This window comes from Ambystoma mexicanum, chromosome 8 (assembly GCF_040938575.1).
Source record: "Ambystoma mexicanum isolate Mex_15411 chromosome 8, UKY_AmexF1_1, whole genome shotgun sequence".
Lineage (NCBI taxonomy): Eukaryota > Metazoa > Chordata > Amphibia > Caudata > Ambystomatidae > Ambystoma > Ambystoma mexicanum.
In genome coordinates, this window is record NC_090929.1 from 1,636,019,622 (window position 1) to 1,636,047,343 (window position 27,722).

At 47.9% G+C, this 27,722-nt stretch overlaps 1 protein-coding gene across 1 annotated transcript in view; it reads left to right on the plus strand.

Annotated features, from left to right (window-relative positions):
• The window catches only part of LOC138473267 (pancreatic triacylglycerol lipase-like), a 186,958-nt gene that overhangs the window by 61,699 nt on the left and 97,537 nt on the right, over positions 1-27,722 (plus strand). Inside the window, exons 2-5 of the mRNA XM_069611904.1 lie at positions 2,243-2,291; positions 3,368-3,522; positions 6,030-6,155; positions 10,862-10,996. Coding sequence (XP_069468005.1) covers positions 2,243-2,291; positions 3,368-3,522; positions 6,030-6,155; positions 10,862-10,996 — 465 coding nt within the window. The remainder of the gene's footprint in view (positions 1-2,242; positions 2,292-3,367; positions 3,523-6,029; positions 6,156-10,861; positions 10,997-27,722) is intronic.

The following is a 27,722-nucleotide window of genomic DNA, read 5'->3' on the forward strand; positions in this document are numbered from 1 at the left end:
TAATTAGAGTCTAGGGACCTATCACCATTTTTGTAGATAGGTATGACTATGGAATGTTTCCAGGAATCTGGAAATCTCTTCTGGGTAATGACGTTATCAAAGAGTAATTTTAGAACCTTCGCCCAGGTGATTGAATCCATTTTCAGAATCGAGTTACTCAAACCATTCGGACCAGACGCTCTAGAGGCTGAAGATTTCTTAATTAACAATTCTAGGTCCAGGACATTAAATTCTAGATCCCAATTAGGTGTTAGATCCATCATCCAACACTCTGGAGCCTCAGAGTCATAAACCTTGGCAAAATGATCAAGCCACACCCCCTCCAGAATTACTGAATCCTGTTTCTGATGATGGACTGCCTCATTCATTCCCACCATTAACCAGAAGTTTCAGGAATTCCTGTGAGACAGAGCACAGAGCATTATCTCGGCATCCTGCTGTAGCACCAGATGCTTATGGGCACGAAGCCAATTCCTATAGTTATTCTTTAGCTTAACTACTCCTGCCCTATAGGCTTTCATACATAAACCCGAATTCTTTAGGATAGATCTTTGATACCTCATTTCGAGCTTTTGGGCAATGATTTGATCATTAAAAGAATGTTTATGGATCTTATGGGGTTTCTGTGAAACAGGCTCCACCTGAGTCAGATCAGATAAAAAATACATAAAGAGCCCTGGCATGCACGACTCGGATAATTTCCGGAAAGATAGATCACTCACCCTGTTTCTCAGCTCCTTATTTAATAGTTGACCCCCTTTGGGAAATGTTCTAATTACATTCCCTGCATTATTAATGAGGAACTCTTGACCATAGCGGGGGACCTCTAAAGCCCACTCATAGAATAAGGCCACCTTCAACATAGCATGGTCATCATTGTTCCCATCCCCAACAACCAAACTGCGACAACTCTCAAAAATATTTCTTGATGCAAAAAGATAATCAATCGTAGAGAAAGAGGAACCTCTATGCCAGGTAGCGGAATTTGGGATGTCCCCCCTGATGTTACCATTCAGCATAAAGAGATTCCAATCCTTCATAAACTCTGACCATATTTTGCAATTGCTGGACTTCTGTTTAAGCTTTCCCGACCTAGGGTCCAGTGTAGAGATACATTGAGAATTTAGATCCCCGGCAATAAAAATGTCATCTGCCGGGAATCGTAAGGAGCAATCAACTAAATAATAGCAGACAAGGTGGGCCCCTGAAGACACACATTCCACCTCAACCTTTTGTTATCAACTCTGTATTTTCGTTTCGTTCGAGGCACATGACCAGGGGAAACAGGTTAGAGGCGAGCAAGGTCGCAGCGCTGTGGAATGTGTGGATATAGCGCCTCTGGCAGCCTGGGCTGATGCCAGCGCCTCCCAAGAATGACATGCCATACGTGACTAACAACTGCTGGAACAGACCCCCTAGGACAAAGATTGCCTCGTGATCAAGAAAATCACTCACCAGCAGAACTCAAACCGCACCTTATATGGAAGTATGTTTTATTAGCGACGCTATTGGTGGAGAATGTGCCAGCCACTACATCTGAAAATAAGGGTGAGACCCGCCTGGGGAGGCGCAGAGCAGTCCTCCCAGGCATTGGCTCCTGTTTGCATTATACGTTTTATCTTTCTACTTCTGGGCTCCTGTGTCTTACTTGGTGTCTGAGTGCACAAATATTGGTGGGGAGCAGGATGTACCGGTAACACCTTTCGACACTCAAGAGAAAATCTAATAATGTAAGCAAAGTTCCATCTCACAGGGGCAACATTCTTGTCTTGGAAGCAAGACCACGTGGAGCAACAGAGGTTCGAATCCTGGATCTGCGCTTAGAAACCGAACTCAGGCGCGTTATGAAAAACCAATAAAAAGAAAGTATTGCATTTTATGCATTCCATGCTGTCTGTGTATCTTTCTGCCCTGTAAGAGGTGACACACAGCACAGAAAGAGTTATGTCTGCCAGATCATGGAAATCATTTATAGGAGAGTGTGTGGATGCCATTCCATGCTCCTACTGAAATCCTCCTTTTCCACTAAAGGAACGATGTCACCCACGGATTGACAAAATCCAAGAGTGGGTCGCACTCGTTATATGTCAGGGATGCTGAAGGACTGTGATAGGAAATGCCTACGCAAAAACCAGATCTATCGGCTATATCAATGCATCTTCTGCAATATTTTTCTCCTTGTATGATTCTATAGGACCATTCCTGAATGCACCATTGATGGTTATTATTCTTGTCTCTCCAGATGCTGGGAACCTGGGCGACATCGCTTTTCCTGCTGGGTGTGGTCAGAGGTGAGAACCAATATATAGTTCATGCTGATTTGTAACTGTGAAAAACCACATTTCCTACTTTGCACAGATTGTTGATTGCCGGTTCATTTTCTAGACGTCATGGTCAGTTTCATATGTATTACTGGAGAGTTATTTGTGGTGTTGAAACCTATTTTGGAAGATCCTGCAAGGCAGCAGTGTAGATTGGTGTGTGGCTGGGCTGATGCAGAGATGATTGTGTAACATGTACTGCCATGCTTCGGATCCATTACTGGTGCCACACTGTTTATAGTGTCATCAGATCCACTAGACACACTTGACTGCAATAAGCGTGGTCTAGTGGCTAACATGGCCGACAATGCAAGCACTGGGCTGATAATTCTCTACTCCTTCCCTTTAATCAATTTGTGCAAACTGGGCAAGCGACTTGGCAAAATCTCCTCGTGCACAAGTTCAAAAACCTGGAAATGATCGTCGTCCACAAGACTTGATTCTTGTTCCATAAATCCGAAGCATTATATCTTTTAAATGACCTGAATCTGCAATGCAAATGCAATGTGGTCTTGCATTGTGTCACTGCTTGTGCTTTAGTGTAATTGCCAGAGTATCTGGTCGAGAAGTACTAACACGCATTACGAGTTTGTCAGTATTATGGCGGTAAATCGGGAAATACCGTTGCTGCCACTTTGTCCGGCGGATTTACCATTGGATTACAAGTGGTGGTAGGCAGTGTTAGTCCCCATCTATTTGAGTCCATGGGACTCCTCGGGGAGTTCGGCAGAATTACCGGCAGTGATAATTACTGGCGGTGGTAATCCTGCGCAGTGGTAATTCAGCTGTTTTTGCAGATGTTCAGGAGTAAAGCATCAGATTAACTCCAGCTTTCTGCTCAAGGTGAATCCTCCACTTCACCGCTGAACTTGTAGTACGGTGGTGTGGTAATGCAGTGGTGATAGAATTAGTGCTCGGTTACCACCACTACTTAACGCAACCGCTGTCCTCGTGATGAGGCTCTGGACGTCACGCTCCTCATCGGGCTGACCTAGGGTTACACTTTATTCACTTACTGAAGGTGTGTGTGTTACCTTGTTCCACAGGCAGGGAGGTGTGCTATGACCGCCTTGGATGCTTTACTGACGACATCCCGTGGGCGGGCACCACGGAAAGACCAATTGCAAAGTTGCCCTGGCCGCCAGAGAAGGTCAACACTAGGTTCCTGCTGTACACCAGAGAAAATCCCAACAACTTTCAAGTAAGATGCGTCGATCACAACTATACACAACAAAGGTCTTCCGTCTGTTATTGGGAATTGCCCTTCACATCACATGCAGGCCCCCTGGCTAAATGTATTTATTTATTATTTATTTATTTATGTATGCATTTATATAGCACACCTAACCCAGAGGTATTTCAGTACATATCAAACTAGGGCCCACCATAGCTACTACAAGAAAGACCACTGGTACACTAGAATACCTCCTGCCACACAGGGGAGACACTCATCATACCTACCTAACCTCAGAGTACTTTATGCCCACCCATAATAAGAAACCTACCTAACTACCTAATGGCACGTCTGTACACAGCACAGAGACGCACTACTTTCCTGCTCAGAGAACACCTTTACCAACCTATATAACAACGACCTACCTGTGAGAGAGACCTTACCACCTACATAGTAAGAATAGCTCCCTACCCATTAAAGAAAGCTCCCGACTGACCTATTATAGTGACCTCCTGACTACCTACTATGTAGGGACCAAACCTATAGAGAGACATTACTAGCAACCTACTACGGAGACCTACCTAGCTAAAGATGTCCCTACCTAGTAGTGAGACCTTTCCTTCCAACCTATAGTAGAGAGACTGCCCTGCCTCTGAGAGCTACCTGTCCGAGGGACTTCCCTACCTACTATGACACAGAGTCCACATCCAACCCTACCATGTGGTCACATTGATGGCCCCAAAGACGATGGAGGGGCGAGTGGGTGTATCTGTGAGAGGTTACCCTTGAAATTGGAAGTGTGACCACCCACCCCACCCTCATCTTACTGAAAATCCATTACATGACAATGAGAGTAACCTGGAGCGGCAAAGAGGATTCATTTCCCCATTTCAAAGTTCATCAGCCACTATTATTTATTATTTGGTGTCCTTCATCCACCGGTCAGTGCATCATGAGGCACAGGGGCCTTATTACCGAACCTTTGCACCAGTGCAAGCGCAATGGTGAACCGTGCGATCAGAAGGGCAAGAATGACCCTAGTGCAAGAAGCATCTGCTTTCAGAGCATGTTTGCACCTGGGCTAAGTTAGCCCTGGTGCTAACACAATTCCGTATTAGCACTAATGCAAACTCTGGGCTGGGACAACAATGCAGTGAAAGAATATGCTTTTGCACCAGAGCATTTGTTCCCTAGATATAATACCGTGCACACTTGCCCTTTCACCATGGCAAACGTTCTTTATCGTTGACTCACACGTCGAACTCTTGTTATGTGTGTGAGTGAAGCAACGAGTTTGTTGAACTGGCAAACTCTGCATTGTCCACAACGCTTGTGTCATTGTGCTGCTCAGAGTGGGCGTCAATTAATGGTGTGATTACCTGAGCATATGATAACAGTTCTGGCAAGTGCTTATCTAATAACTATGCACAGGCCAGAACTGCTGGAGTTTTTAATGCATATTCTTAACAGGAACAGATATAAGTCAACTGCCTGAAGGCCCACTTATTTATTTATTTATTTATGTATTCATTGTTTATTGTTTATTAATATAGTGCTTAAACACAGGTGACGTGCTTCAACGCGCTTCAAGGCAGGTGGGAAGGTAACAAAGGAATACAGTAATCATTCTTAGGCCTTGAAGATTCCGAATGATCTACTTGGTTCAACCCTTTACTATACCAGTATTGCATTTACAGTTGCAACTAGGCCATTACCTCAGAAGTAACTTAGAAATAACACTGGTAGGCTGAGGTTTACTGCTTGATAGAGCGAGCTCAAAGAGATCCCGGGAGGATTTGTTTTGGGAAAGGAAGGGCAGGTGCATGTGTGAATGGACATAGGGATTAGCATGGCCATGGCCAGCTAGTGGATGGGGAAATAACCAAGCAACACCTACAAGCTGTTTATCCCTTCTTGCATGTCATGGCCCTCCTATCTGTATCCCAATGTCATAGTTTTGGCTTATTGGTGGTGCTTTGTTACCATCCAATAGACAAAACTAAAAAGGACCGTGTTGAAGACAAGTGGGGGCACCCCTATTGTCACACTCTGGGCCTCATTACGAGGTGGGCGGTAAGGGGTTAACAGCGCCGGTAAAGGTGCCGGAGCCATTAACCCCTTACCGCCCTATTACGAGGTCCGCTCGCGGGACCCGCTCTGAACGCCTGGTTTTACAAGACGTCGTTAGCGGGTCCCGCGAGCGGCCCAGCATGCTAACAACGGGCCCGTCATTAACAAACCCGTTGTTAGCATGCTCCCCATTCCCATTAAGCCCTATGGGGGCTCAAATGGGAATGGGGATGGTTCGGGTCCGGGTTCCCTGAATGGGGAAATACCGGGTCCTCCAAGGTCAGAATGGCCTGGTATTTCCCCATTGAGGGAACCCGGACCCGAGTTTGGAGGTAGCCATGCCCTTCTTAAGGGCATGGCTACCTCCAAACTCGTAATGAGGCCCTCTGTTTCTACAATGCACTATAACTGTAATCCTGTAAAAACCACTACATGGCCATAATCTGTGTTCTTCCCCGCAACAGGAAATAACGGCGATAAATCCAGCGACTATTTCATACTCAAATTTCAATGCAAGCCGGAAAACACGCTTCATCACACATGGATATATAGACCAAGGGGAAGAAAACTGGCTGTCGGACATGTGCAAGGTATGGGATGAGCGTTAAGGGAACCTTTTGTGGTAATGATCAATGATTCCCAGGGCAGGGGACGCAACCCATCAGGTTGCTTGGATTGTGGCTGCTTGCTTGGATCGTGGCTGCTTCCCCCTGCCATCTTCCCCCACCCTCCTTTGCTCTCCCTCAATTTCCCGTGCCTCCCACCCTGAGCTCCACTTACCTTATTACTTCAGCGGTGGCTGCAGCTGCCGCTGTTGCTGCTCCTTATCGCAACTGGCCATGGAAATGGAAGTGGAGCCTTCCTGATCCATGGCGGCCATCTTAAGTAAGTATTTTGTTTCAACGATCGGAACGCCACGAGGTGTCCAGTTCATTGAAATAAGATACATTGCTCTTAGCAGCCCGTGTTTCCGGAGTGCTAATAGCCAGAAGCTCCTGTTGCACAGGCTGGACTCGGTGATAACAGCACCGGAGTCCTCGTTAGAGGCCTTCGCGTGTGTGCTCAGGCTTAAATATAATTGCCTTGGTGTGGTTTGTGGGGGAAAGTAGACTATCGTAAGAAGTTGGAGAACAGTAATACTACGAGGAGTCAGGTGATGCATTTACCAATGACTGGGGCAAACCACTGGTCTGAGGATCATGTTCAACCTGGCGATTGTATTACAATAACTGCAAAGATGTTCCAGTTAGGTCATAGAGGAATGCTTTTTCTCTGGTGTTATGAAGGAATGGAGCCACACACAGCAAACTATATGAAGAAGGTTTGTTGGGCAGTCAACCGGTTTTGTGCTAAAAGCGCTTTCTCAAGAAGGCTGAGGTCCATCCGCCAGTCGTTATTCCCAGGAATTGTGCAGTGCAGGATGCCACTGGAATGCGCACCAGGATGGTCCTCCTGATACAGCTGCATTTCATCTGACTGGGCCGGCCCGTTCTCCAGCATCTCTGCACACCTTCTTCTGGTAGAGTCAATGATCACCGCTACTGCAGCAAGATGGCAGTGCAGCCATTAACTAACTAAACAGCAAGTCACTTGCCATGAGCATCTTCTGAGCAGTGGAACCCACAGTGACAAAATGATATATATTCATCCTCACCAATGCATCATCATTTACTAATTATATAATTCACCAACATGACGCATTTTTTGGCCCTTCACAAAGTACACAGATCTATCAATTGCGCGTCAAGGTGACGAGCTCCTGTTTGGTTGGGATCAATCTTGATCTTTGCCTTGGAGCTCGGATGCGGCTGGTGGCTTATGAGGGATTTCATTTCTAAATTAGGAGGTCTGGGTGGGCTCAGTCACAGTGATCACAGGGAGCTTGTCAAATGACCCCTTAGGCAGATTTGTCTTGCAGGACGGAGGCGCGGGGGGATATCGATGCCTCTTAACTCTGTTGTCTTCGAGGGGACTGAATAAGTGCAATACAAGTGGATGCCACTGGTTATAGTAGTCATGACACCAGCTTAGCTGTCTATTGTGTGTGATTGCTGAGGACCCTTTCAGTTGCAATCAGTGTTCACCTTGTGTTTCCATCAGTTTTTTTCTGTTTCCTGTCCATTACTGAGATCTTTAGTCGCTTAACTCCCACTACACCTACCTGGCAAACTTACTGGTCAGCGGTCATAGGGGGTTAGTCGCAAACATCTGCAGGGCCACCTTATGAGTAGATATGGAATAAAGCATACTGGCACCCATGTTGGTTTGAACTCATGGTCTGTGCTTCATACACATTTATGAGTAGCTCTTCTTGCCTTTGCCTCCAGCTGTCCTGAGGGCACCTTGCCCTTTCTTTGACCTCACAACACTAAAAGCAAATTCCTAGATTGGGGTATCTTCTCACTCTGCATCTAGAAAGGTCGATGTTTTTGATGGTTAGTTCAAGTAAAGCTTCCAAACGTCACTCATTGAGAGACGTGCGGATCGGCTGTGTCTTGGCCGAATGTCGCGGGTACTGAACAGAGGCCTCAGGCTACCTCGTCGTCCTATGCTCTTGGTGTACAGTGCTTCTGCGTCTTCACATAAGGTCTGAGCAGGTAATGGGCATCACGTCATTCATGGGAACAGGCAATACTTCATTGCTTGCGACTGAGGTCTTCCCTACAGGTCCAAGGAGGGGATTGCTGGTTCCTTCCGTTCTCTCTGATCATTAGAATTCTGGGGTCCACAGCCATTGAGCAGGGCTAGGAACCCACAAAGCCTCCTCACAAACCTTCCTCAGGTGTGCATCTTCCGGGGTTCTGGAATCATCTCCAGGTATGAAAAGGTAAGGATTGGAGTTAACTAGAAGGTCGAGGGCTTGCAAGGTTTGAGTAGCAATTCAGTTCCCAATTGCAAGGTTGAATTAAGTCACAATCACTGAGGGCTGCCATATTCATGAGCCTCTTCCCAGGTTTTGCTTCCAGGTTGAATAGAGAGATTCCATTCACAGAGCGGCCACATCCGGTATAAGGAACTATAGCCCTCTCTCAGAGGCAGACAAAAGCCATAAACATGTATGGAACGTCTGTACCCCACTCACTCGTATATATTTTTATGTTATTATTATTTTTTATAACACGCATATTCCCCGAGTTTGGTTTGGAAGCGCGGATCGGGGATTCGAACCTCTGCTTCTCTGCTGGTCTTGCTTCCAAGACGAGCACCTTGCCCCTGTGCTTTCATTCCTTCACGAGCAGTCCCTGACCACTGCATATTGGATTTACACAGGGGCTTTCTGTAGGGACGCCTGTGGGTTACAGCAGGCCGTATGGAACGGGAAACAAACCACGCTGCCTACAATCAGTAAACCCCACACAATCAGCTGTGCCAGGCCATTGCCTTGACCGACTTACTATGCGGTGCCTGGGAGGCACAGTTGGCATTGGAGTCCTGGTGAGTCCTTTGAGGACTCGTTATGGAAAACCCAGGTGAGTCAGGTTAGGGAAAATCACAAACACTCAGGTCCTCATGCCAGAAGTGCATTATGGAATGAATGGCCAGTCCCACAAAATGTAGTAAAACATTAAAATGTGGCTCACGTCCTGTCTATCCGAATGTGTTTCCTACCTTTTCTTCAAACTTTTTTTTAATTCCCTTCAAACTTAATTAGTTTGCATTGAATCCTACATGCAGAAATAACAGATCTATAAAATGCTGCCATTCTGCAGTCCATGAGCCCACGCTTGCAGCATGGGTGCAAGATTTGTATTGCATATATTAGATGAAGTCCTTTAATACACATAAGCTATTCTCAAAGTACACAAGCTGAATGGTACTCTAGGATACCACTTGGGGTCCATTGCTGTAACCTATCTCACCTGAATTAAGAAATCACTCAATGAATAGCTGTCCCTTAAGCAGAGGTGGCAGGGCGCGTACAAGGCCCTGAAGAACATGTACACACGCAGGCACATTTTACATAAGTAGGCATTGTGGGTTTTAGCCAATGGAGAGCTACAATGAGCCTACAATCAAAAAGGTCACCAGTATCATTGATACCTGATAGTTGCATTTCACCAATGTACTGGACTCTGCAGAAAACAGTAGGCATCATTTTGGTGATGCAGGAAAATAATTGGTGCTATTTTAATTGCTCCCACTTTTTTGGTGAGGTAACAGAATTATAACCATTTTTATCGCACAGCCGAACAACAGTTCTAACTTGAAGTGGATGGTTTTCCTCCAGCATCATGCAGAGGCCAATCTGCCACTTTAAGACCAAATATCAGCAGAATTACTGTGGTAGAATTACCAGTCATGGTCATTTCACCACAATCCCCATGAAGTAAACCCACAGGACCAACTGGCAGTAAGGGTATGGGAGTTTGGCTGTCATTGGGGCTCAATACGAGTTTGGAGGTAGCCATGCCATTTTTAGCGGCATGGCTACCCCCAAACTCGGGTCCGAGTCCCGAAAAATGGGATTTACCTGGACATTCAGACATTTGCGGGCCCGGTATATCCAATTTTCGGGACCCGGACCCCGTACGTTCCCATTCCCATTTCAGCCCCCATAGAGCTCAATGGGAATGGGGAGGATGCTAACAACGGACCCGTTAATGACGGGTCCGTTGTTAGCATCCTGGTCTGCTCGCAGGTGCCTGTATGCACGTCAGGCCAGACCAGACGTGCATACCGCCACCCGCGAGCAAACTCATAATGTGGCATCCCGGTATGAACGGTGCCGGTACCTTACCAGCACCGTTCATTCCGCGGCCGCCAGGGTCGTAATCAGGTCCATTTAGTGGATTTACCACCAAATTACTACAAAACTTGTAATAAGGCCCGCTGAGTCCAGCAGCAGAACCTTCCAAACAAAGTCCCTGTCAAGGAGGTTTTTGCCACACCCTTCGCTGAGGATGCTACAACAACTAATCTTAGGGTTGCAAATCTAGTGGGAGACTAACCCACCTGACAAGAACGGGAAGCCACACCTCTCTTAAATGTGGGTAACATCGGCAGAGCAACAAGGGTTAACTCCAGTTAGCAGTAGTAGGTTGGCACAGAGGTACAATTAGTCCACAAACATAAATCCAGGAAATACACTATAGTAAAATGTGCATAACCAAAGTTTGCAGTTAATATGGTCCTGGACAGAACTGTCAGTTGTTTGTACATGCAAGCACCCCACCAGTTAATCACTCTCAGTCATTGACTTCCATAGCTAGCTATTTAGACATTGCTATGTTTACGACAGGCCAATATGTTGACGAACTGTGCTTGTTTTCTTTTTGTTTGTTTTTCATATGTTCAGCGGATGTTCCAAGTTGAAGATGTGAACTGCTTTTGTGTAGACTGGAGTAGTGGATCCAGAACACTCTTCTCCCAGTCCGCTGCCAACATTCGTGTAGTGGGAGCCGAAATGGCTTATTTCATCGACACTCTTAAGGTGAGTCCACACAAAAGTAAACTAAACTCATCCTTTTCAAATTTGGGTCCTGAGTGGCACCCATTGTAATCCAAAAAGCAGGGGTTAAGGGCGTGGGTGATTCTTCCCCACAGGGCCCTGGAGTAGCACGCAGCACCTGCCGCTGCTAAATCACACCCACCTTCCTTGCCAAATTCTTTTCTTTTTTTTAAAAGGCCGAATATCCCCTGCAAGGGTGAAGTCCGTGGGGGTTAAGCGCGCAGGTGATTGTTCCCCACAGGTTGATCGTTGCCTGCGGTGGGAGGTCGCTGGGACTCACAGCTGTTGCTCTTGGGGCCTTTGTGGTATTTCACATTGAAATGACTTTACCAGTTGGGAGAGAGGACAAGAGGCCATTTATGTCGAGGAACTCCCGATCGCCTGAGGTAGGGGGTGTCACTAGATTGGTCTAAACGCTGTGACAGCATGATTAAGGTTAGAGGCCAAGAATTAAAAGCCTGTGGGTTAGCAGAGGGTCGTGTAGCCTGTGATTATACTCCACTTGACTGTGCACTCACAAAGCTACTCCAAGCCAAGATACATTAACCTAAGCCACTTCTTCAGTGCCCAGAATAATTACCTTCGTCTCCATCATGCAGGCAGCCCAACAGTGGGTCGTAAGATACTGGACCTCATTACGACTTTGGAGGTAGCTCCAAAATCGTGTCCGGGTTCCTTGAATGGGGAAATACCGGGCCATTCTGACTTTGGAGGGCCCGGTATTTCCTCCTTCAGGGAACCCAGACCCGGTCCTTCCCCATTCCCATTCGAGCCCTCATAGGGCTCAATGGGAATGGGGAGGGAGCTAACAACGGGCCCGTTAATAACAGGCCCGTTGTTAGCTCCCTGGTCCCCTCGCGGGAACTGCTCTGGAGGTGTGGTAAAACCAGACGTCCAGAGCAGGTCCCGCGAGGGAACCTAGTAATAGGGCGGAATGGGTTTAACGGCTCCGGCACCATTACCGGCTCCGTTTAACCCATTCCGCCCTTCTTGTAATGAGGCCCACTGACTGTTAAGTGGAAAATGGCCATGAGAACCCTCCCCTTGAGGCACTGACAATGTGGACCACATTGTTGAGGGAAAAACCAACAGCCCTACAAATCTCACGGGAGAGGCATACTTCCTGATTAAGGAACTCCACCAGTTCTTTGGTACTAACCAGGATGTTCGAGGGGATGTACCCAATCGGACCATGGAAAACCCCCACCCAAACAGCACTAATGGAAGCACCTGTAGTCTCGATCATCAAGTCATGGTCAACCCAGTAGAAATTGCTATCAAGGCAACTCTAACCAACTTACTCACGCACGAGGACATGCCAAGACCCCCTGGTGTTTGCAATAATAATGAGTGACAATGGTGACCCCTCACTCATTCTGAACCCTGAGGCCTTGACCATTAACATGTCCCCAGCTACGAGCCCTACTGTTATCAATACTATTGCAACTGGCACTGCCTTAACTAAATCTGACATGAACAGACTTGGACCAGCAGTGGGAGCTGCGTCAATACTCGGGAGCACGGGACAGACCCCCATTATCAGCCAACCTCCAAATTGGTTACTGGGGGGAGATAACCAGAAAAAGTCCAACTTCTATCTACAAGGACATTGAAAGGTATATTTCAACAGATCTTTTTATTGAGGTTTTCAAATGCAATTTGCACCGTAAACAGAATTCAAGTCATAAAGAAAAAGCAAAGAAAACAATAATAGAAAGGTCAGGGCGGGAAGGGGGAACTGAAGGGGCAGAGATATACATCGGCATAGTTACTCAGACTTGGGGTGTTTAGGAGACAAGTAGTTGCAGCCATAGTGATAAAGAGGAAGGGGCCGAATGGGGGGGTTGCAGGCGCGGTTCCATCCAGCGTCAGTTGTCCGTTAAGCGGCTCATCGGTGAGTCCTTCGAACTTACAGGAGTCGTTTTAGTCATGCTTCCCCATCCAGCAGAGGGTTGGGGGCTGCCGGTTGTGCCCGGAAATTGCTCTGCATAATCCAGGAAGGGCATCCAAACGCTATAAAATGTACTTCTATTTCCGTTGCGGAAGGCTGTTATTTTCTCTGCTATTGCAATATCGCAACATTTTGACCACCACCTGGGAGTTGCCGGGCCTTCGGGGTGTTTCCAGAGTCTGGCTATCGAGATGTTTGGCGCTGTGAGTAGGTGCAAGCGTAGTTCAGCTAGTCGGCCAGACACTGGGAATTGCCCTTCGCACGTTGCTCCCAGTAGGATTATTCCCGGTCCCATGGGATTGACAGACAGTCCTGTGATTAGTCGGATTTGTTCTAGTATTTCTCTCCAGAACTGTGTAGTTTTCGTACATATCCATGGATGGTGGATCAGTGTGCCTGTGTCTGGGCAGCCTCTCCGGCATTGTGGTGGGATTTCTGGGTACCACCTGTAGCACACTTCGATCGCTCCCTCTTTGTGACACATTTTGAGCTCTTATGCACCCGTGTCCAAATTCGGTTCCATTCCTCCGGGCTCAGTTCCTTTCCTATGTCCCTTTCCCATTTATGCATATAGGATTCTTTTTTGTTGGGGTCTGCTCTGTCTAATAGTCTGTATAAGGTGGAGATCTTGCCTGTAGGGGAGTTTCCTGTTAGGGTGCATTCTAGCGCTGTTAGTTCCCTGCCCCACTCTGCTTTTATGCTGCTGTGGGATAGCCGGTGCCCGATCTGCTATATAGCAGAATCCTTTGGTTTCTGGCACCTGGAATTTTGTTTTACATGCTTCAAATGTTAGTGGGGCTCTGTTTGAGAGAAAGTCTGATATTTGCTTCAGGCCCCCCTCTCTCCACTTGTCGAAGCCATTTGGCAGCAGTCCCGGGGTGAAGTCAGGGTTATCCCAGATTGGGGACAAGGGTCCATGGTGCTCCTACATTTCCATCGGCGACCTGCTTTCCTCCAGTTTTCCACAGTGTTTCTGGTAGCTGTTAATGGGCCAGAGTTGGGGGGGTCCCGGGGCCTTGCGATGTGTGGGAGCGGCTCCAATGGGGTCCGACTCCAGTCTTCCTCTACATTCTTCCAACGAGGTTGGTTGGTGCTTACTTTTCATGTGAAAGCCTGTGAGAGTTGTGTTGATAGGCAGTATCTGCCGATATTTCGCACCTTGAAACACTTGTGCATAGGCGCGTTATAAATATCATATCATATCATATCTGGCACCCCTAGGGTACCCGAGCCCAAAGCATTATTTTCCTAGCTATATGCGTTTTTTCCCCGCTCCAGACGTATTTCAGGATGCTCGTTTGTAGTTTCTGTAGGTCCTTTTTGGAGATGGAAATTGGAAGCGCCAGGCAGTGATAGATCAGTCTCGGTATCAGGTTCATTTTCAGAGCTGTGATTCGCCCTATCCATGACACTTCTTGTTTCTGCCAGTGTTCCAGGTCATTGTGCAGTTCTTTGAAAAATGGGGGGGAAGTTTACACAATATGTTATTTCTATTTTGTTTGGAATCTGTACTCCCAGGTAGCCGATATGTGACTTTACCCACAGAATGGGATGCCTGGCTGCCAAGATCTGTCTGAGGTTCCTTGGAATGTTGACGCCTAATGCTATAGATTTCACGAAGTTGAACTTGAACCCTGATACTTCGCCAAATTCTTCGATTTCTCGCCATACGACTTTCAAGAAATTATCGGTCTGGGTTACGGTTAAGAGGACATCGTCGGCGTACAAGGCTGCTTTGTAGGTTTCTCCTGTTTCCTCTATCCCGTCTATTGCTGCGTTCTGGCGGATTCTGCTGGCAAATGGTTCCATGGAGAGCACAAATTTGAGTGGTGACAAGGGGCAGCCCTGCCGTGTGCCTCTGGTTATGATGATTTTGGGCGATCTGGAGCCGTTTATTCTAAGCAACGTGTTGGGGTGTTGATAGTTGGCCAAGGTCCATTTCAAGAACCTCGGGCCGAACCCAAATTGGGTTAGTGTTTCCTTAATATATCCCCAATCCAGCGTATCAATCGCTTTATGCGCATCTAATGAGAGGACTACCATTTCCACCCCAGTCCTATTTGCCATTTCTATTATGTTTAAGGTGCGTCTGATGTTGTCCTGCGTGCTGCGACCTGGGATAAATCCTGTTTGGTCTGCGTGGATCAGTTCTGGAAGGATCTTTGCCAATCTGTGTGCTAGGATCTTTGAGAATATTTTGGCATTGTTGTTCATTTATGTGATGGGCCTATAAGCTGCACATTGCTCCGGGTTTTCCCTGGCTTTGGGATAAGCACTGTTAGGGATTCCTCCATTGAAGGGGTGATGCTGCCTGCGGAGGGAAACGTGTTGTATAGGGTTTCCAGATGGGGAGCCAATATGTGAGTGAATGTTTTATAAAACGGTGCTGTGAGCCCGCCATGGCCAGGGGCTGTGTTTTTAGGGTGCGTATTGTGTCGACTACTTCCTCTGTGGTTATTGGGAGCTCCAGGGATTCTAGTTGAGGATGGGGGCTTCCCATTGGGATTGCTTGCAGATATCGGATCTGATCTGTGCTTCCTTGTCTTTTGGGGCGCCGGACATAACTTCCCTGTGGTCTTCTGTTATGATCTCCATATACAAATTCAGCTAAAATAATATTCTTTTTACATACCTACCAGGGTAATTTTGTATACACCCTGGTAGGCCTTATGTTGCAGGAACTATGGGTAGCCTGTAATAATTGTTTTATCTTAATGTGATTAATATGTTATCCCTTCTTTTGCACTTGATATATTTGTGATGAATGTTCTGTTTTTCTTTATTTTTTCAATTGCTCTATTCTACTTATTTTTTGCTTTAGAAATTGTGTAAAATCTCAAATAAACTATGCTTTCAACAATAAATTTATGGTTAGCACTTCTCAGACTGCTCCCTTGGTGTATCCCCAGTGATTTGCCTCGCAAACACTAGCCTTTAAATTACTATGGAGATTTAATTTGAATATCGGACAGAATCTAGGACTGTCTCGAGTGTGAGTACCCTTTTGTCGGTTTTTGTAAATTCTACATACTTTGCCCCCACTCACACTTGCACACAGGGGCTCCCCTATTGTTTGTTACATCTTTTTTCATGTGTAGCAGGGATTGCCGCTCGAGTCTTGGAGAATGAGAATATTATTCTGTGTGTGTAGTTTTTTAAGCTTGTGTACCAACAGACGGTTTGCCTTGTTGCTGTTCATGTAGTAATATTGTTTCATGTGCGCTAATGCTCTCGTCGACAAATCTGCTAGGTGCATCTCTAGAGCTGCCCTTGCCTTCTTAAGTTCCCTACCTACTTTTGTATTTTGATGTCCTTTGAAGTTCACTTCTACCTCTGCTACTCCTCCAGATTAGATTGCTGAAATTGGTTTCTTCTTCTATGTGCAGCAGAGCAGTTGGTTGCTACCCCTCTGACCACCGACTTCATTGCGTCCCAAACGATTTCCTCGGCAGTGCCCCTTGCTGTGTTTTCTCTGAAATAGTTTGTGAGGGATGCAGACAGCTCGCTATGGGTTGCTATGTCTGTTAGGATATGGTCTTATAGTTTCCAGGACCTTTGTGGGGGGTCTGGCAGCCCCTGCACTCGCAGTTGGGCGGTCACTGGGGCATCATCCGATATTATTCTGTGGGCAATTTGTACATCTTCAATGCATGGGAAGAAGATACTGGAAGTTAGCAGTAGGTTGATTCTGGAGAAGCCCTTGTACACATTGGAATAAAACGTGTAGTCGTGGGCGCTCTTATTAGCAAGCCTCCAGATTTCTACGGTGCCAGTTTCCTGCAAGAATTCAGCCAGCCCTATTGCCCGGGCAAAATCCACCCTGGATGGTGGCAGTGTTTTGTCATTGTATGGGTTGGGGATCAGGTTGAAGTCACCCCCAACTAGCAAGCAGCCCTCTACAAATGTGGTTAAGGTAGGGAGGAAGCAGTGGAGGAGACAGTCCTGTGCGTTGTTTGGGCAGCACACCACTGCTATGGTTATCGGTTGACCCTTAACCAGGAGGTATCTCCCCGCTGGATCCCGCTTTATTGTAATTTGTGTGAGGGGGACTTCTCGGCTGATTAGTAGGGCAACTCCCCTTTTTTTCTGGTCTGCTGTGGCAAAATATCACCTCGGTTATTGCTTAAAGTTAATTTGCTTTTTGTCGGCTTCTTGGAGATAAGTTTCTTGTAAGCAGGCAACATCCGCTGATAATTGGGACAACCTGCGTTCGACCGACTTTCACTTCCCTGGAGAGTTCAGCCCCTGTACATTCCAAGTTATTATAGTTAGTTCTTTTTTAGAGTCCATCATACAAGATGTACCTTGTAATTCTGCTTACTTGTTGCCAATGATTTCAGCTGTGGTTTGGCACCTGTGCGCAGAAGGCTTTAATAGATGCTTTTGATTCCCCCATCCCCAGAAAACCAGGTTGTCAGGACTAGCCTTCAACCAACGGTGTAATCGGCTCTGCCATTGCAACCGACTTTCTTGGTGGCTTCCTCGCCTCGTGTAACTATTAGGTGAAACTTAGCAGTAGACATTGGCAAGTGATTGGGTCTGTAGTTTGTGTTTTGTCCAGCCTGGTGCTTTTTCCTTTTGGAGTCTGGGCGCCTCTGTTTCTGCGGGCCTGTTTCAGTGTGTTATGTTGTTCCGGAGCAGGGCTACGATGGAGCCACCATGGGGTCTTGGGGTTGTGCCTGGCCCTAGTGTATTGTATTGGGTTTGTGGCTGAGAGTGTCCGGATTGTTGTCGCCCTAAATTGCGGCGATTTGCGACTGGGATAGTGTGTATCAGCGAATTGGCCCCCTCAGTCTTTGTTGTTTTGCTTGGTTTTAGTTGGAGAACCCTTGATCCTGCGTCGCCTATCCACTCGGGTCCAAGATTTCATGGGGTCTTTTGATGTGCCGTCGGGGGAGGGCGCTTCTTTTCCGGGATTGTTCTCGTCTACCTCTGGGTTCAGGATCCTCTCTGGCTCCTTTGCAGTGTGGATTAGCCGGGGCTTGCCTTCCCATGTAAAGTTTAGGGATGTTGGGAACCCCCAGCGGTATGGGACTTTCCTCTTTTGTAGCCACTCTGTGGTGGGTATTTTGGGGATTTCCTTTTCATAAGTTTGGATGCTGCTAGATCCTGATATAGGGAGATGGAGGCATCCCTGAAGTGGATGTGCGCTGAGTTTGTGGCTTCCGGCACTATTTCCTCCTTGACTTTGTAGAAGTGTACTCTTGCTAGTACATCCAGCGGGGTGGTCGAGCCTTGTTTGGTCCTGGTTCTGTGTACCCTGCCGAGTTCAAGTGGGGATTTGTCTGGCAGAGTTAGGATAAAGTGGAATAGGCCTCTTGTGTAGAGGTCTAGTTCTGCGTCTGTGACTGATGATGGGATTCCCCGTAGGCGGATGTAGTTACGCCGAGATCGGTTTTCTGCATCTTCCTGTTTGAGCTCCAAGGCCTCGCACCTGGCCTCCAGTGCCGAGATCCTGTCTGCACCCTCCCCAATTTCAAAATGTTGCTTGGATATTGTGGTCTCAATTTCCGTAGTTCTGTTTTCAATTTCGCCCATGCGCTTGTCTAGGGTTCAGATTTTGCTTATCACTTCTTCAGTGCCCTTCTGGTATTCCTTGGTGATGGCCACAAGCAGTTCCTGGAGATCTGTTTTTGTGACAGCTTGAACTGAGAGGCCGATTGGAGCCTCTGTAGAAACCCCTGGGGGCAAAGATTCACTCCGCTCCCCCCTCTTAGCTTTTTCTTTAGCTGGGGCTTTCAGCAGCGTGGAAACGTCCACTTGTTTCCATGATTTCAGGTTTTTAGCCATTGTACCCTTACAGTCTATGCTCTTGCAGGGTGAGTTTTCCCGTTCGAGAGCCCAACGCTCCACTGTGGTGTGTCAAGCGTGAGCGGGGAACATTTACTGGCTCCCCTTTCCTCCTGGGGGCTGATGTCGAGGCTGTGTTGTGGGTGTCTTTGCTCTGTGCTTGGTTCTGTGTTCCTGCTTGGGCCTTAGGAGGACGCTGTGGAGTTTTGAAGGTGTTGGCCCCCCATTGGGAGCTTTGTCGTGTCTTGTCTAACCCTGCACAAGTGCCATACGAAGCAGCAATTATTTCTCTTCCTGGGGCTGTGAGACCACCAGGCAGTCCGTCCCCCGATCATTGGAGCAGCTGGGAGGTCAGGGCGGGGGTGGATTAAGATCCGACCCACCGTTTGATGATGATGGTAGATTAGAAGCTTTTCAGCTGTGTTCTCCCCAGAAGCTGGAGGTTGCCTAAAGGCTGCGTGGAGCGCTGGTACTGTTTATGTCAGGTCCCCTGCCGGGGGCGCAGTTGCTACGTGCAGCTGTGTGGCCTCTCGGCCAGTCCGGGTCCACCAGTGGTGTGCCCTTTCTCCTCAATGTGAGGGGGAAAGGTGGGGTTAGCTGCGTGGTGTAGGGAGATTGCTGGGCTGCTCTGTGTATGCCGTCCTACCTTCAGGTTGTGTGCCGGGGTCGGGTGTCGGGTGTCCCTTGCCAATGTGGAGGGGAGCAGGTCACCGCAGGCCACAAGAGGGAGCTTGTTGGAGGCTTCTGGAGCCGTCAGATGGGGAATCACCTGCTTTCCATCTGCAGAGGTCCGTTGTACCGCGATTGCCGTTCTGGGATTCCCTCTCTGCTGAACCTTTTAATAGCACAACGGGAGTGCGTCGGGATCTCAGGTGCCCCTCCACCCCCTGCCGTGGAGAGTGGTTTCCCTCGCTGCTCGCGTGTCCGTGCAGGGTTTCGAGAGGAGGGGGAAGGTTGGAGACTCTTCTACGGTTGGGAGTGCCTCTGAGGGGTTCCCTCATCATGGATTACCAGTCTGCCCAGCTCTGCTCTCTCACCCACTGCAGTTGGGGGTGAGGCCGCACCGAGACCGCCGGACCCCCAGTTGGGTTTCAGTCTGAGGGAGTCCCTGGGCTGCTGGAGCGCTTATGCCCTGGAGTGTTGACGAGTCAGGCAGCAGTCGCCATTTTGTCACCTTAGTTGCTGGGCGCACTGCGAACATCACTAGAGACCAAATTCTCGCAATTCAAGCATTGTTGACGACTGGGAGTCCGTCAGTGCATGCCGTGTCTCATCTCTGCCAATTGGCTCCGTTCACAGGATCGGGCAAGCAGTTTCACTGGTGCATTTCCGTCGGTCGCGTGGCTCGTGCCGGTAGCTACTGCGAAGCCGCTCCAACCGCCATGGCTTCAAGCCACGCCCCCGAAAGCTATATTTCATGTGATCCCATCACAGTGGCCAAGATGCCGGCACTGTCACTAGGGCTGAACAGAATCGAGTGCCCATGGAAAGAATGGAAATTGTGGGTACAGAGGTTAAATGGAGCGCAGTCTGTGATGCCGGTTTTGATAACAAGCTCTCCTCCTTCGGTACTGCCTTGGCAAGATCGAGCCTAACCTGCATCCGAGAAGCTGCCCCCCGCCGGGCTCCAGGCCTTCAAGAGTCCCCACTTCATCAGGCCTATGCTCATCACACATTGCCGACCCAGCTACCAAGGGAGCTTCATGGACTGTGGGTGCAATTGTAAATGTGGTCTTGTCCTGTATGAGCTTGTAGACATTGAGGGTGCTCATGGTTTTTATAGAAGCCTCACTGAAGAGGGGGAGCCACGGCGGGCTTCCCATTAACACAGCAAATGTTTTGGGGTCCGACACCCTGCAGAGCTAGACCACTATAGCAACGTTTTCCCCAAATCTATAATGACCAACAGCAGCAGAGGGTGGGGGGCTAACCGGGAAAAAGGCAGAAACTCTAGTTCCAATAGCACAATGGCTATTAAGGTGCCCCAGGCTTTAACTGAATTTGATCCCTGTAAGATCAAGGAATCAAGAGGATCAGTTGCCCCAGCGGCCCCTATCCACGCAAGTCGACTTGCCAGTAACTACTAACATAATTTCGGGCATATTTGCTGACAGGGCTGGCAACCACAGTCAACCACAGTCATGCCCCCAACGATGCCCGCTTCAGGGCATGTAGATCGTGGCGAGGGCAGAGTATGACTAACAGCATTGTGTATAGGGTACCTTGGAGGGGCACAGTATTTGTGCATAAAGCCCACATTTTGCCCCCTAACCAACTAGAACCCTTAGAGACAAATACATGCACTGGCTTCGTACTGTACGTGGCTGTTTATTCGCAACCCGGGTGGCCATTCATTATTTGTGCCATTCAGATTCAACACGTGGCAGCCACAATTATGGCCGCTGCCTGGAGTAGCTTAACATTTCTAAAACTGGTTGATCTGCTATCGATAAAGATGGCTTCTGACTTACTGGCCCATCTCTAGTCTGGGTCGATTATCCTTTTCCCTAATGAGAATGAACCTATCTTAGGGTCAACCATACTTAGAAATATTGGCATGTTACTCTCAATCAGTACTCACAACCAAGCATATGCTCGACTACATGTGTAGACCCTCACAGAAAGCCCAACGCTAAGGCAGACATGACAGGGCTATATAAGCTCAGAGCCTTAGCTATGCATTGTGGGTATTTAGAATAGGAGCTGGCAGCAGAGGTTTGGTTCAAGTTGTTAAGCAAGGAAGCAATTTCGAACGGAGGTTGAATTGAGTCATTAGGAGGAGCTAGCGTTGAGACATCAGGAGAAGCTTGGCAGAGTCATCAGGGACATTGGGATGAGCTTGGGATAAAACCCCAGGAAGAATTGATTGGAAACCTCAGGAGGAGGTTAGTTGGAAACCCCAGGAGCAGGCTGGCTGGAAATATCAAGCGTTGGTTGGCTCGAGACATCAGGAGGGGGTTAGTTGGAGATATCAGGAGGAGGTTAGTTGGAAAACTCAGGAGGAGGTTAGTTGGAGATATCAGGAGCAGGCTGGCCTGAAATATCAAGAGGAAGTTGGCTCGAGACATCAGCAGGAGGTTAGTTGAACCAGAAGCCGGTCAAGTGGCACAGCGAGTAGAGCGCTCACTTTGACATCCTTGCAGAGCCTGCTAACGCAGGTTCGAAACCCGAAACCCCGCGGGGCCAAACACAGCCTTTCATCCTTCCGAGGTCGATAAATGAGCACCACACACCGTGGGTAATAATAAGCAGCGCTCAGATACCTGAGGGTTTGTAGCACTATATAAATGCCAAATTGTTATTATTATTATTATTATTATTAGAAGAAGGAGGTTAGTTGGAGGTCAGTTGGAGATATCAGGAGCAGGCTGGGGGAAATATCAAGCGCTGGTTGGCTCGAGACATCAGGAGGAGGTTAGTTGGAAAACTCAGGAGGAGGTTAGTTGGAGATATCAGGGGCAGGTTGGCCTGAAATATCAAGAGGAAGTTGGCTCGGGACATCAGGAGTAGGTTCAGTTGAAACACCAGAAGGAGGTTAGTTGGAAACATCAGGAGGAGGTTAGTTGGAGATGGCAGGAGAAAATTAATTGGAGCTATCAGGAGGAGTTTGACTGATGACAGTAGGGGAAAGTTTCTAGGAGGCAGCAGGAGAATGGTCGGGGAGACCCCAGGAAGAGGGGTAGAAAGGAGATGAGTTCTGGGGGCTAAACAGTCCAGGATAGAAGCTTGATTAACTGGTGGCAATGTAAATAATAGAACTCGAGCTTGAGCCATATCGCTGCGTTCTGCAACACTGCGCCACTGCTTGGTCTTCAGCTCTGTCAGTTCTCGTGCACTCTGATTACTCCCTAGCCTGTTTACAAGTCTTTAAAGAATGATATTAGTGATTGTACCTCCACTGGCCTTGTGACCAACTCTTCCATGTAAGACTCTTCCACTCTTAATGCGAACAATGTTCTCTTGTCACTCCTAAACTGAATGCCTACTACCTGTGGGGCACAAGTTCAAACGACAGCAGGTTGACACAAATTGTGATCATAAAAGAAGTCATTTTCACCAGAAACAGTAACACATATTAATTGCAGTATAAAAAACACAAAGATGCACCAAGGGCAACATTGCAGCAGCTAATGTGATTAACCAATGGGATTATAGTATCCCAGGCAATCAGTAACATCTCAAAAAACAGGGTCTTTGTAAATAAAGGTGACCTCCCAAAACATTGTGTCCCACATGTGCGGACAAGGGGAGGCAATATTACCATTGTCCCAACACTGACCTCATCTTTCACGCTGTGGGGCTGCCTCCCATGTGTGCAGCTCTCATGACCCACAACCTATTACATGAAGGAAGCCTCCACCCTCGCACATGTACTATCAGCTTCTGCAACCAATGACTCTGTCCTGCAGCCTGACTCTCCTATCTCCCAGGCCCCCTTTCACAAGTGTAGGAAGAGAGGTGGGTGGAGACAGAGAGAGCGGAACACACCGCTTTAAACATGCCTCACAGAGGGGACATGCTAACACCCAAACAGCCCTCCATGTCCCCATCATACACAAACTCAGAGGAACAACCAAAGCACACCTTTAGGAGACCCTCAGACAGCATGCAGATCCCTTACAACATAGGGTGAGACTGGCAAAAAGCCCCAATTCACATCAAGACCGGCTGTGCGGTAAGGATCAATAAGCAGCACGAGTCTAACTCTGATGATACTCACCTTCAACGTTCCTGCAAATTCACTATCTTATTAAATCCCCTCCCTTGTGCCTTCCCAACAGTCGTGCCCTTCTTGGTAGTCCTAAATCTTTAATGAGAAGACTGTAATATGTACAAAACGCAGCCTTCGGGATGCACTGTGGGTGGGCAAATCTGAACATGTCTCCCAAGGCCTCGGTACGGTGGCCCGTAGTGGCCAAAACAACAAAAGCGTATGCGACATACTCCCAATAGATCCCTATGCTCTTCCAACACTCATATTCAAAGACCCCTAGACGTAGGCTCAGTAGATATGGGGCTGGGGGTGGGAAGGCGATTATTTTTTTAGCAGTTATTGCTCGAATATGAAATAATGGACCTGAAAATATTTGAATGACAGAAACTAATCTTGTTTTTAAGAACTCTTTGAAAACGTCCAGTTTAGTGTACGTATGTTTTCACGTTGCTATTTCTATGACACACTGAACTGTTAAGCTCAGCAGCAGGAGGCCACTATGTGGCGATAAATACCTCTATATGATGCACATAACAAAACATAATAAAGACCAAGGGACATGTGTACCTGAATATGGCCAAAGGCTTTGAGATGTTTGCCAGATAAGCAGGGCTGGACCTGACCTCAACGGCTGGTTTTAGCAGCCGTTAAGGAACGGGCCTGCAAAGGGACCTTGGTGCTAATTACGGTACAGCAATTTGCGGTACCATAATTAGCTCCTTCCCCATTCCCATTGAGCCCTATGGGGGCAGAAATGGGAATGGGGAAGGGCCTTGGAGAATGGGGAATTACCGCCCCCGCTCACCTTGGAGTAGGGCGGTAATTCCGCCATCCACCAAGGCGGACACGGTAAAATACCGGCGGCAACCATGCCGCTAATAGCGCCATGGTTACCGCCTACCGTGTAATGAGGCCCATTGTAATGGTGTGAGTTCATGTCAGATCTTTCACTGGGAAAGACCGCTATAGCACAGATATTTGCAGTAAGTGTTATTTTTGATGTTATTATTTTGCTCATTGAAAACAAAGAGTTGATATTTCAGTCTATAAGAGACATTAGTGCCCTGGAAGGGGTGCTGGCCAATCAGGATGCTCGGAACGCGGGATGTATCGAATGGTACAAGCCTGCGTTCCGAGCAGTCTGGGTAGCAAGTGATCCCTTCCCTCCCCTTCCCTGTTCCTCCTACCCCCTCACCTTTTAGCACCCGTGTAGTTTCCCACGCTGGTGCTAAGAGAGTGTTTTTTTGTTTTAAAAAAAGAAACATACCTTTGCTGTGCTGCCCGGCACTGCGCAGTGCTGTTCCCAAAGTCTGTTTTCAATGTGAAAACAGACTTTGTGAACCATTACACGGCACCGGGCATGCGTAAAAGGTATGTTTTTTTTGTTTCTTATAAAAACACCCCACTATTATCACACAGGTGCTAATGAAGATATTACCCTCAGCGGCGGGCCCATGCTGTCAGTATGATATGATATGATATGATATGGCATTTATAACGCGCCTATAAACAAGTGTTTCGAGGCGCGCCGGCAAGGGGGGGAAGAGGGAAGACAGAGACAACGATCCTACTAGGCCAGGTGACATTGAGATCGTGCAAGTGCAGGGGAGGGGGAAGGGGAAAAGTGCCAGGGGAAGGGGGTAGTGCACTACATAGGACAACAGTAAAATAAATAAAGACAATGGGCCTCATTACACGGTAGGCGGTAAGGGTTTACCGGTACCGGTATTTTACCGGTACCGGTAAATCCTTACCGCCTTACTACGAGGTCCCTTTGCGGGTTGGGGAATTTAACGCCTGCTTTTTGCAGGCGTTAAAAACCAACCCGCAAAGGGACCAGTGGAGCTAATTACGGTACCGCAATTTGCCGTACCGTAATTGGCGCCTTCCCCATTCCCATAGAGCCCTATGGGGCAAAAATGGGAATGGGGAAGGGCAATGGTGGAAGGGGGAATTACCGCCCCACCAACCTTGGAATAGCGCCATGGTTCACCGCCTTCCGTGTAATGAGGCCCATTAAATATAAAAGTGCGGCCAGCTGGTGGCAATTGCAAGGGTAAGTGCAGACATCAGGTGTCAAGTGCTGGTAAGAGGCTGTAGGGATACAGAAACAGTCCCCAGGTGCAATGGTTGCCAGGGGGGCAGTGCAGGTGTGCAGCTGGTAGGTAGGGGACCTAGGCCCGAGATGAGAGGGTAGCCAGGTAACCAGTGTAGTTTCAGATTCAGCCAGGAGAGTAAGGTTTTGAGGTGCTTACGGAACCAGAGATGGTTCTCCTCAAGTTTCAGAGAGACTGTTCCTGAGGGAGGCCCCAGCAGATGAAAGACCTCTACCACAAATTCGCTGCTTGGAGAAGCGACTGACCCTGAGGGAGTTTGAGGCGGATATTCAAAGAGCTCGGGAAGGAAGATATTTAGGAAAAGAGAGTTGAAGATATTGAGGTCCCAGGCCCCAGAAGGCCTTGTCAACAATGCAGAGGGTTTTGAACTTTATCCTGGCTGCCACTGGGAGCCAGTACAACGATTTCAGTCCTGGAGAGATACGATCCTTGGGCTTGTGTCCAAGGACAAGTCTCGAAGTCCTGTTTTGGATAGGTTGTAGAGGGCGGAGAGTAGAGGCAGGCAGATTTAGAAAGAGGCTGTTGCAGTCGTCCGGCCTAGAGAGAACCAGACCTCTGGAGACAGTGAGCTTCTGGGGGAAGAAGAGGAAAGCAAGAATCCCTCTGAGGAGGTGCAGCTGGTAGTGTGACTTCTTAGAGATGTCAGAGATGTGAGGAGAGAAGGAGAGTATGGAGTCGAAGATAACCCCAAGGTTTTTAGCCTCACATGTGGGAGTAGGAAGAGGGCCAAGAGAGGCCGGCCAGAGAGTGACAGGAAAGGAGGGAGCAGGTGTGCCGATGAGGATAATCTCGGTCTTACTGACATTGAGGCAGAGATCATTGATGGCACACCACTCTGGATAGCAGACAGACAGTCTCAGATGAGAGAAGGAGAAGAGGTGGCAGAAGGGAGCCTGAAATGAGTTGTGTCATCCGCATAGCACGGGAAGCTGGGCCAGAGAGTGGCAATGCGGTGGGCCATGTTATAAATGTCATATCATAGCATATCATTTGTTGAACAGCCAGGGAGAGAGGTTAGACCCCTTGGGAACACTACATGTAGAGATAGAGATAGAGGAGAGGAAGGACCCAAGTTGGACATGGGAGGGTCGATCAGAGAAGAAAGAAGTCAGCCAAGCCAGGGCCTGTTTGGTGATACCCACTTCATCACAGAGACGGTTCAGCAGGATTTCATGGTTGACTGTGTTGAAGGCAGAAGAGAGATCAAGTAAGATGAGGACGCAAGGGGTGTTAGAATCAAGGTCGCAGAGCAGGTCTTCACGGATGTTCAGGAGAGCAGTTTCCATCCTTCTGGTAGCTCTGAAGCCAGACTGATGGTCATGGAGTCAACCACCAGTAAAGGCACCACTGCCCAAGTTAAGGGCCTGAGTGATGTCCGACCACCGAGGGTAATTTCACCTCAATCTCCCCCATCAGTTACAATGAAATACAGTAATTCAGCTAATGACACTTTGTTTCCTTTGAACTTCTTCTGGTAGAGGGGTGTTGGCTTCTTCACCCCATTATTTACAGTAACAGTGACCAACCTGAAACCGTAATATACTTCAGCCAAATATAACACTCAAAGCTCCTATAAGTTCAGGGGAGTCATCTTCCCCACTTCTGCCAAATAAATTCACATGGGTCTAGCTGTAACATTAGTATATTGTTTTTGTTGGTCCAATAAAAGTGATCATTGCGTCCAAAGAGTCTTTACTCCTTCCAGGCCATAAAAGGACACCAACCAAACTACACCCATGTTAAAATGATGTGAGAGGCCTGACCAGATGCTTCATCCTGCAGTCCAGATGAAGTGATTGCTTGAAATGATGTGAGAGGCCTGACCAGATGCTTCATCCTGCAGTCCAGATGAAGTGATTGCTTGAAATGATGAGAGGCCTGACCAGATGCTTCATCCTGCAGTCCAGATGAAGTGCATGCTTGAAATGATGTGAGAGGCCTGACCAGATGCTTCATCCTGCAGTCCAGATGAAGTGATTGCTTGAAATGATGTGAGAGGCCTGACCAGATGCTTCATCCTGCAGTCCAGATGAAGTGATTGCTTGAAATGATGAGAGGCCTGACCAGATGCTTCATCCTGCAGTCCAGATGAAGTGATTGCTTGAAATGATGAGAGGCCTTACCAGATGCTTCATC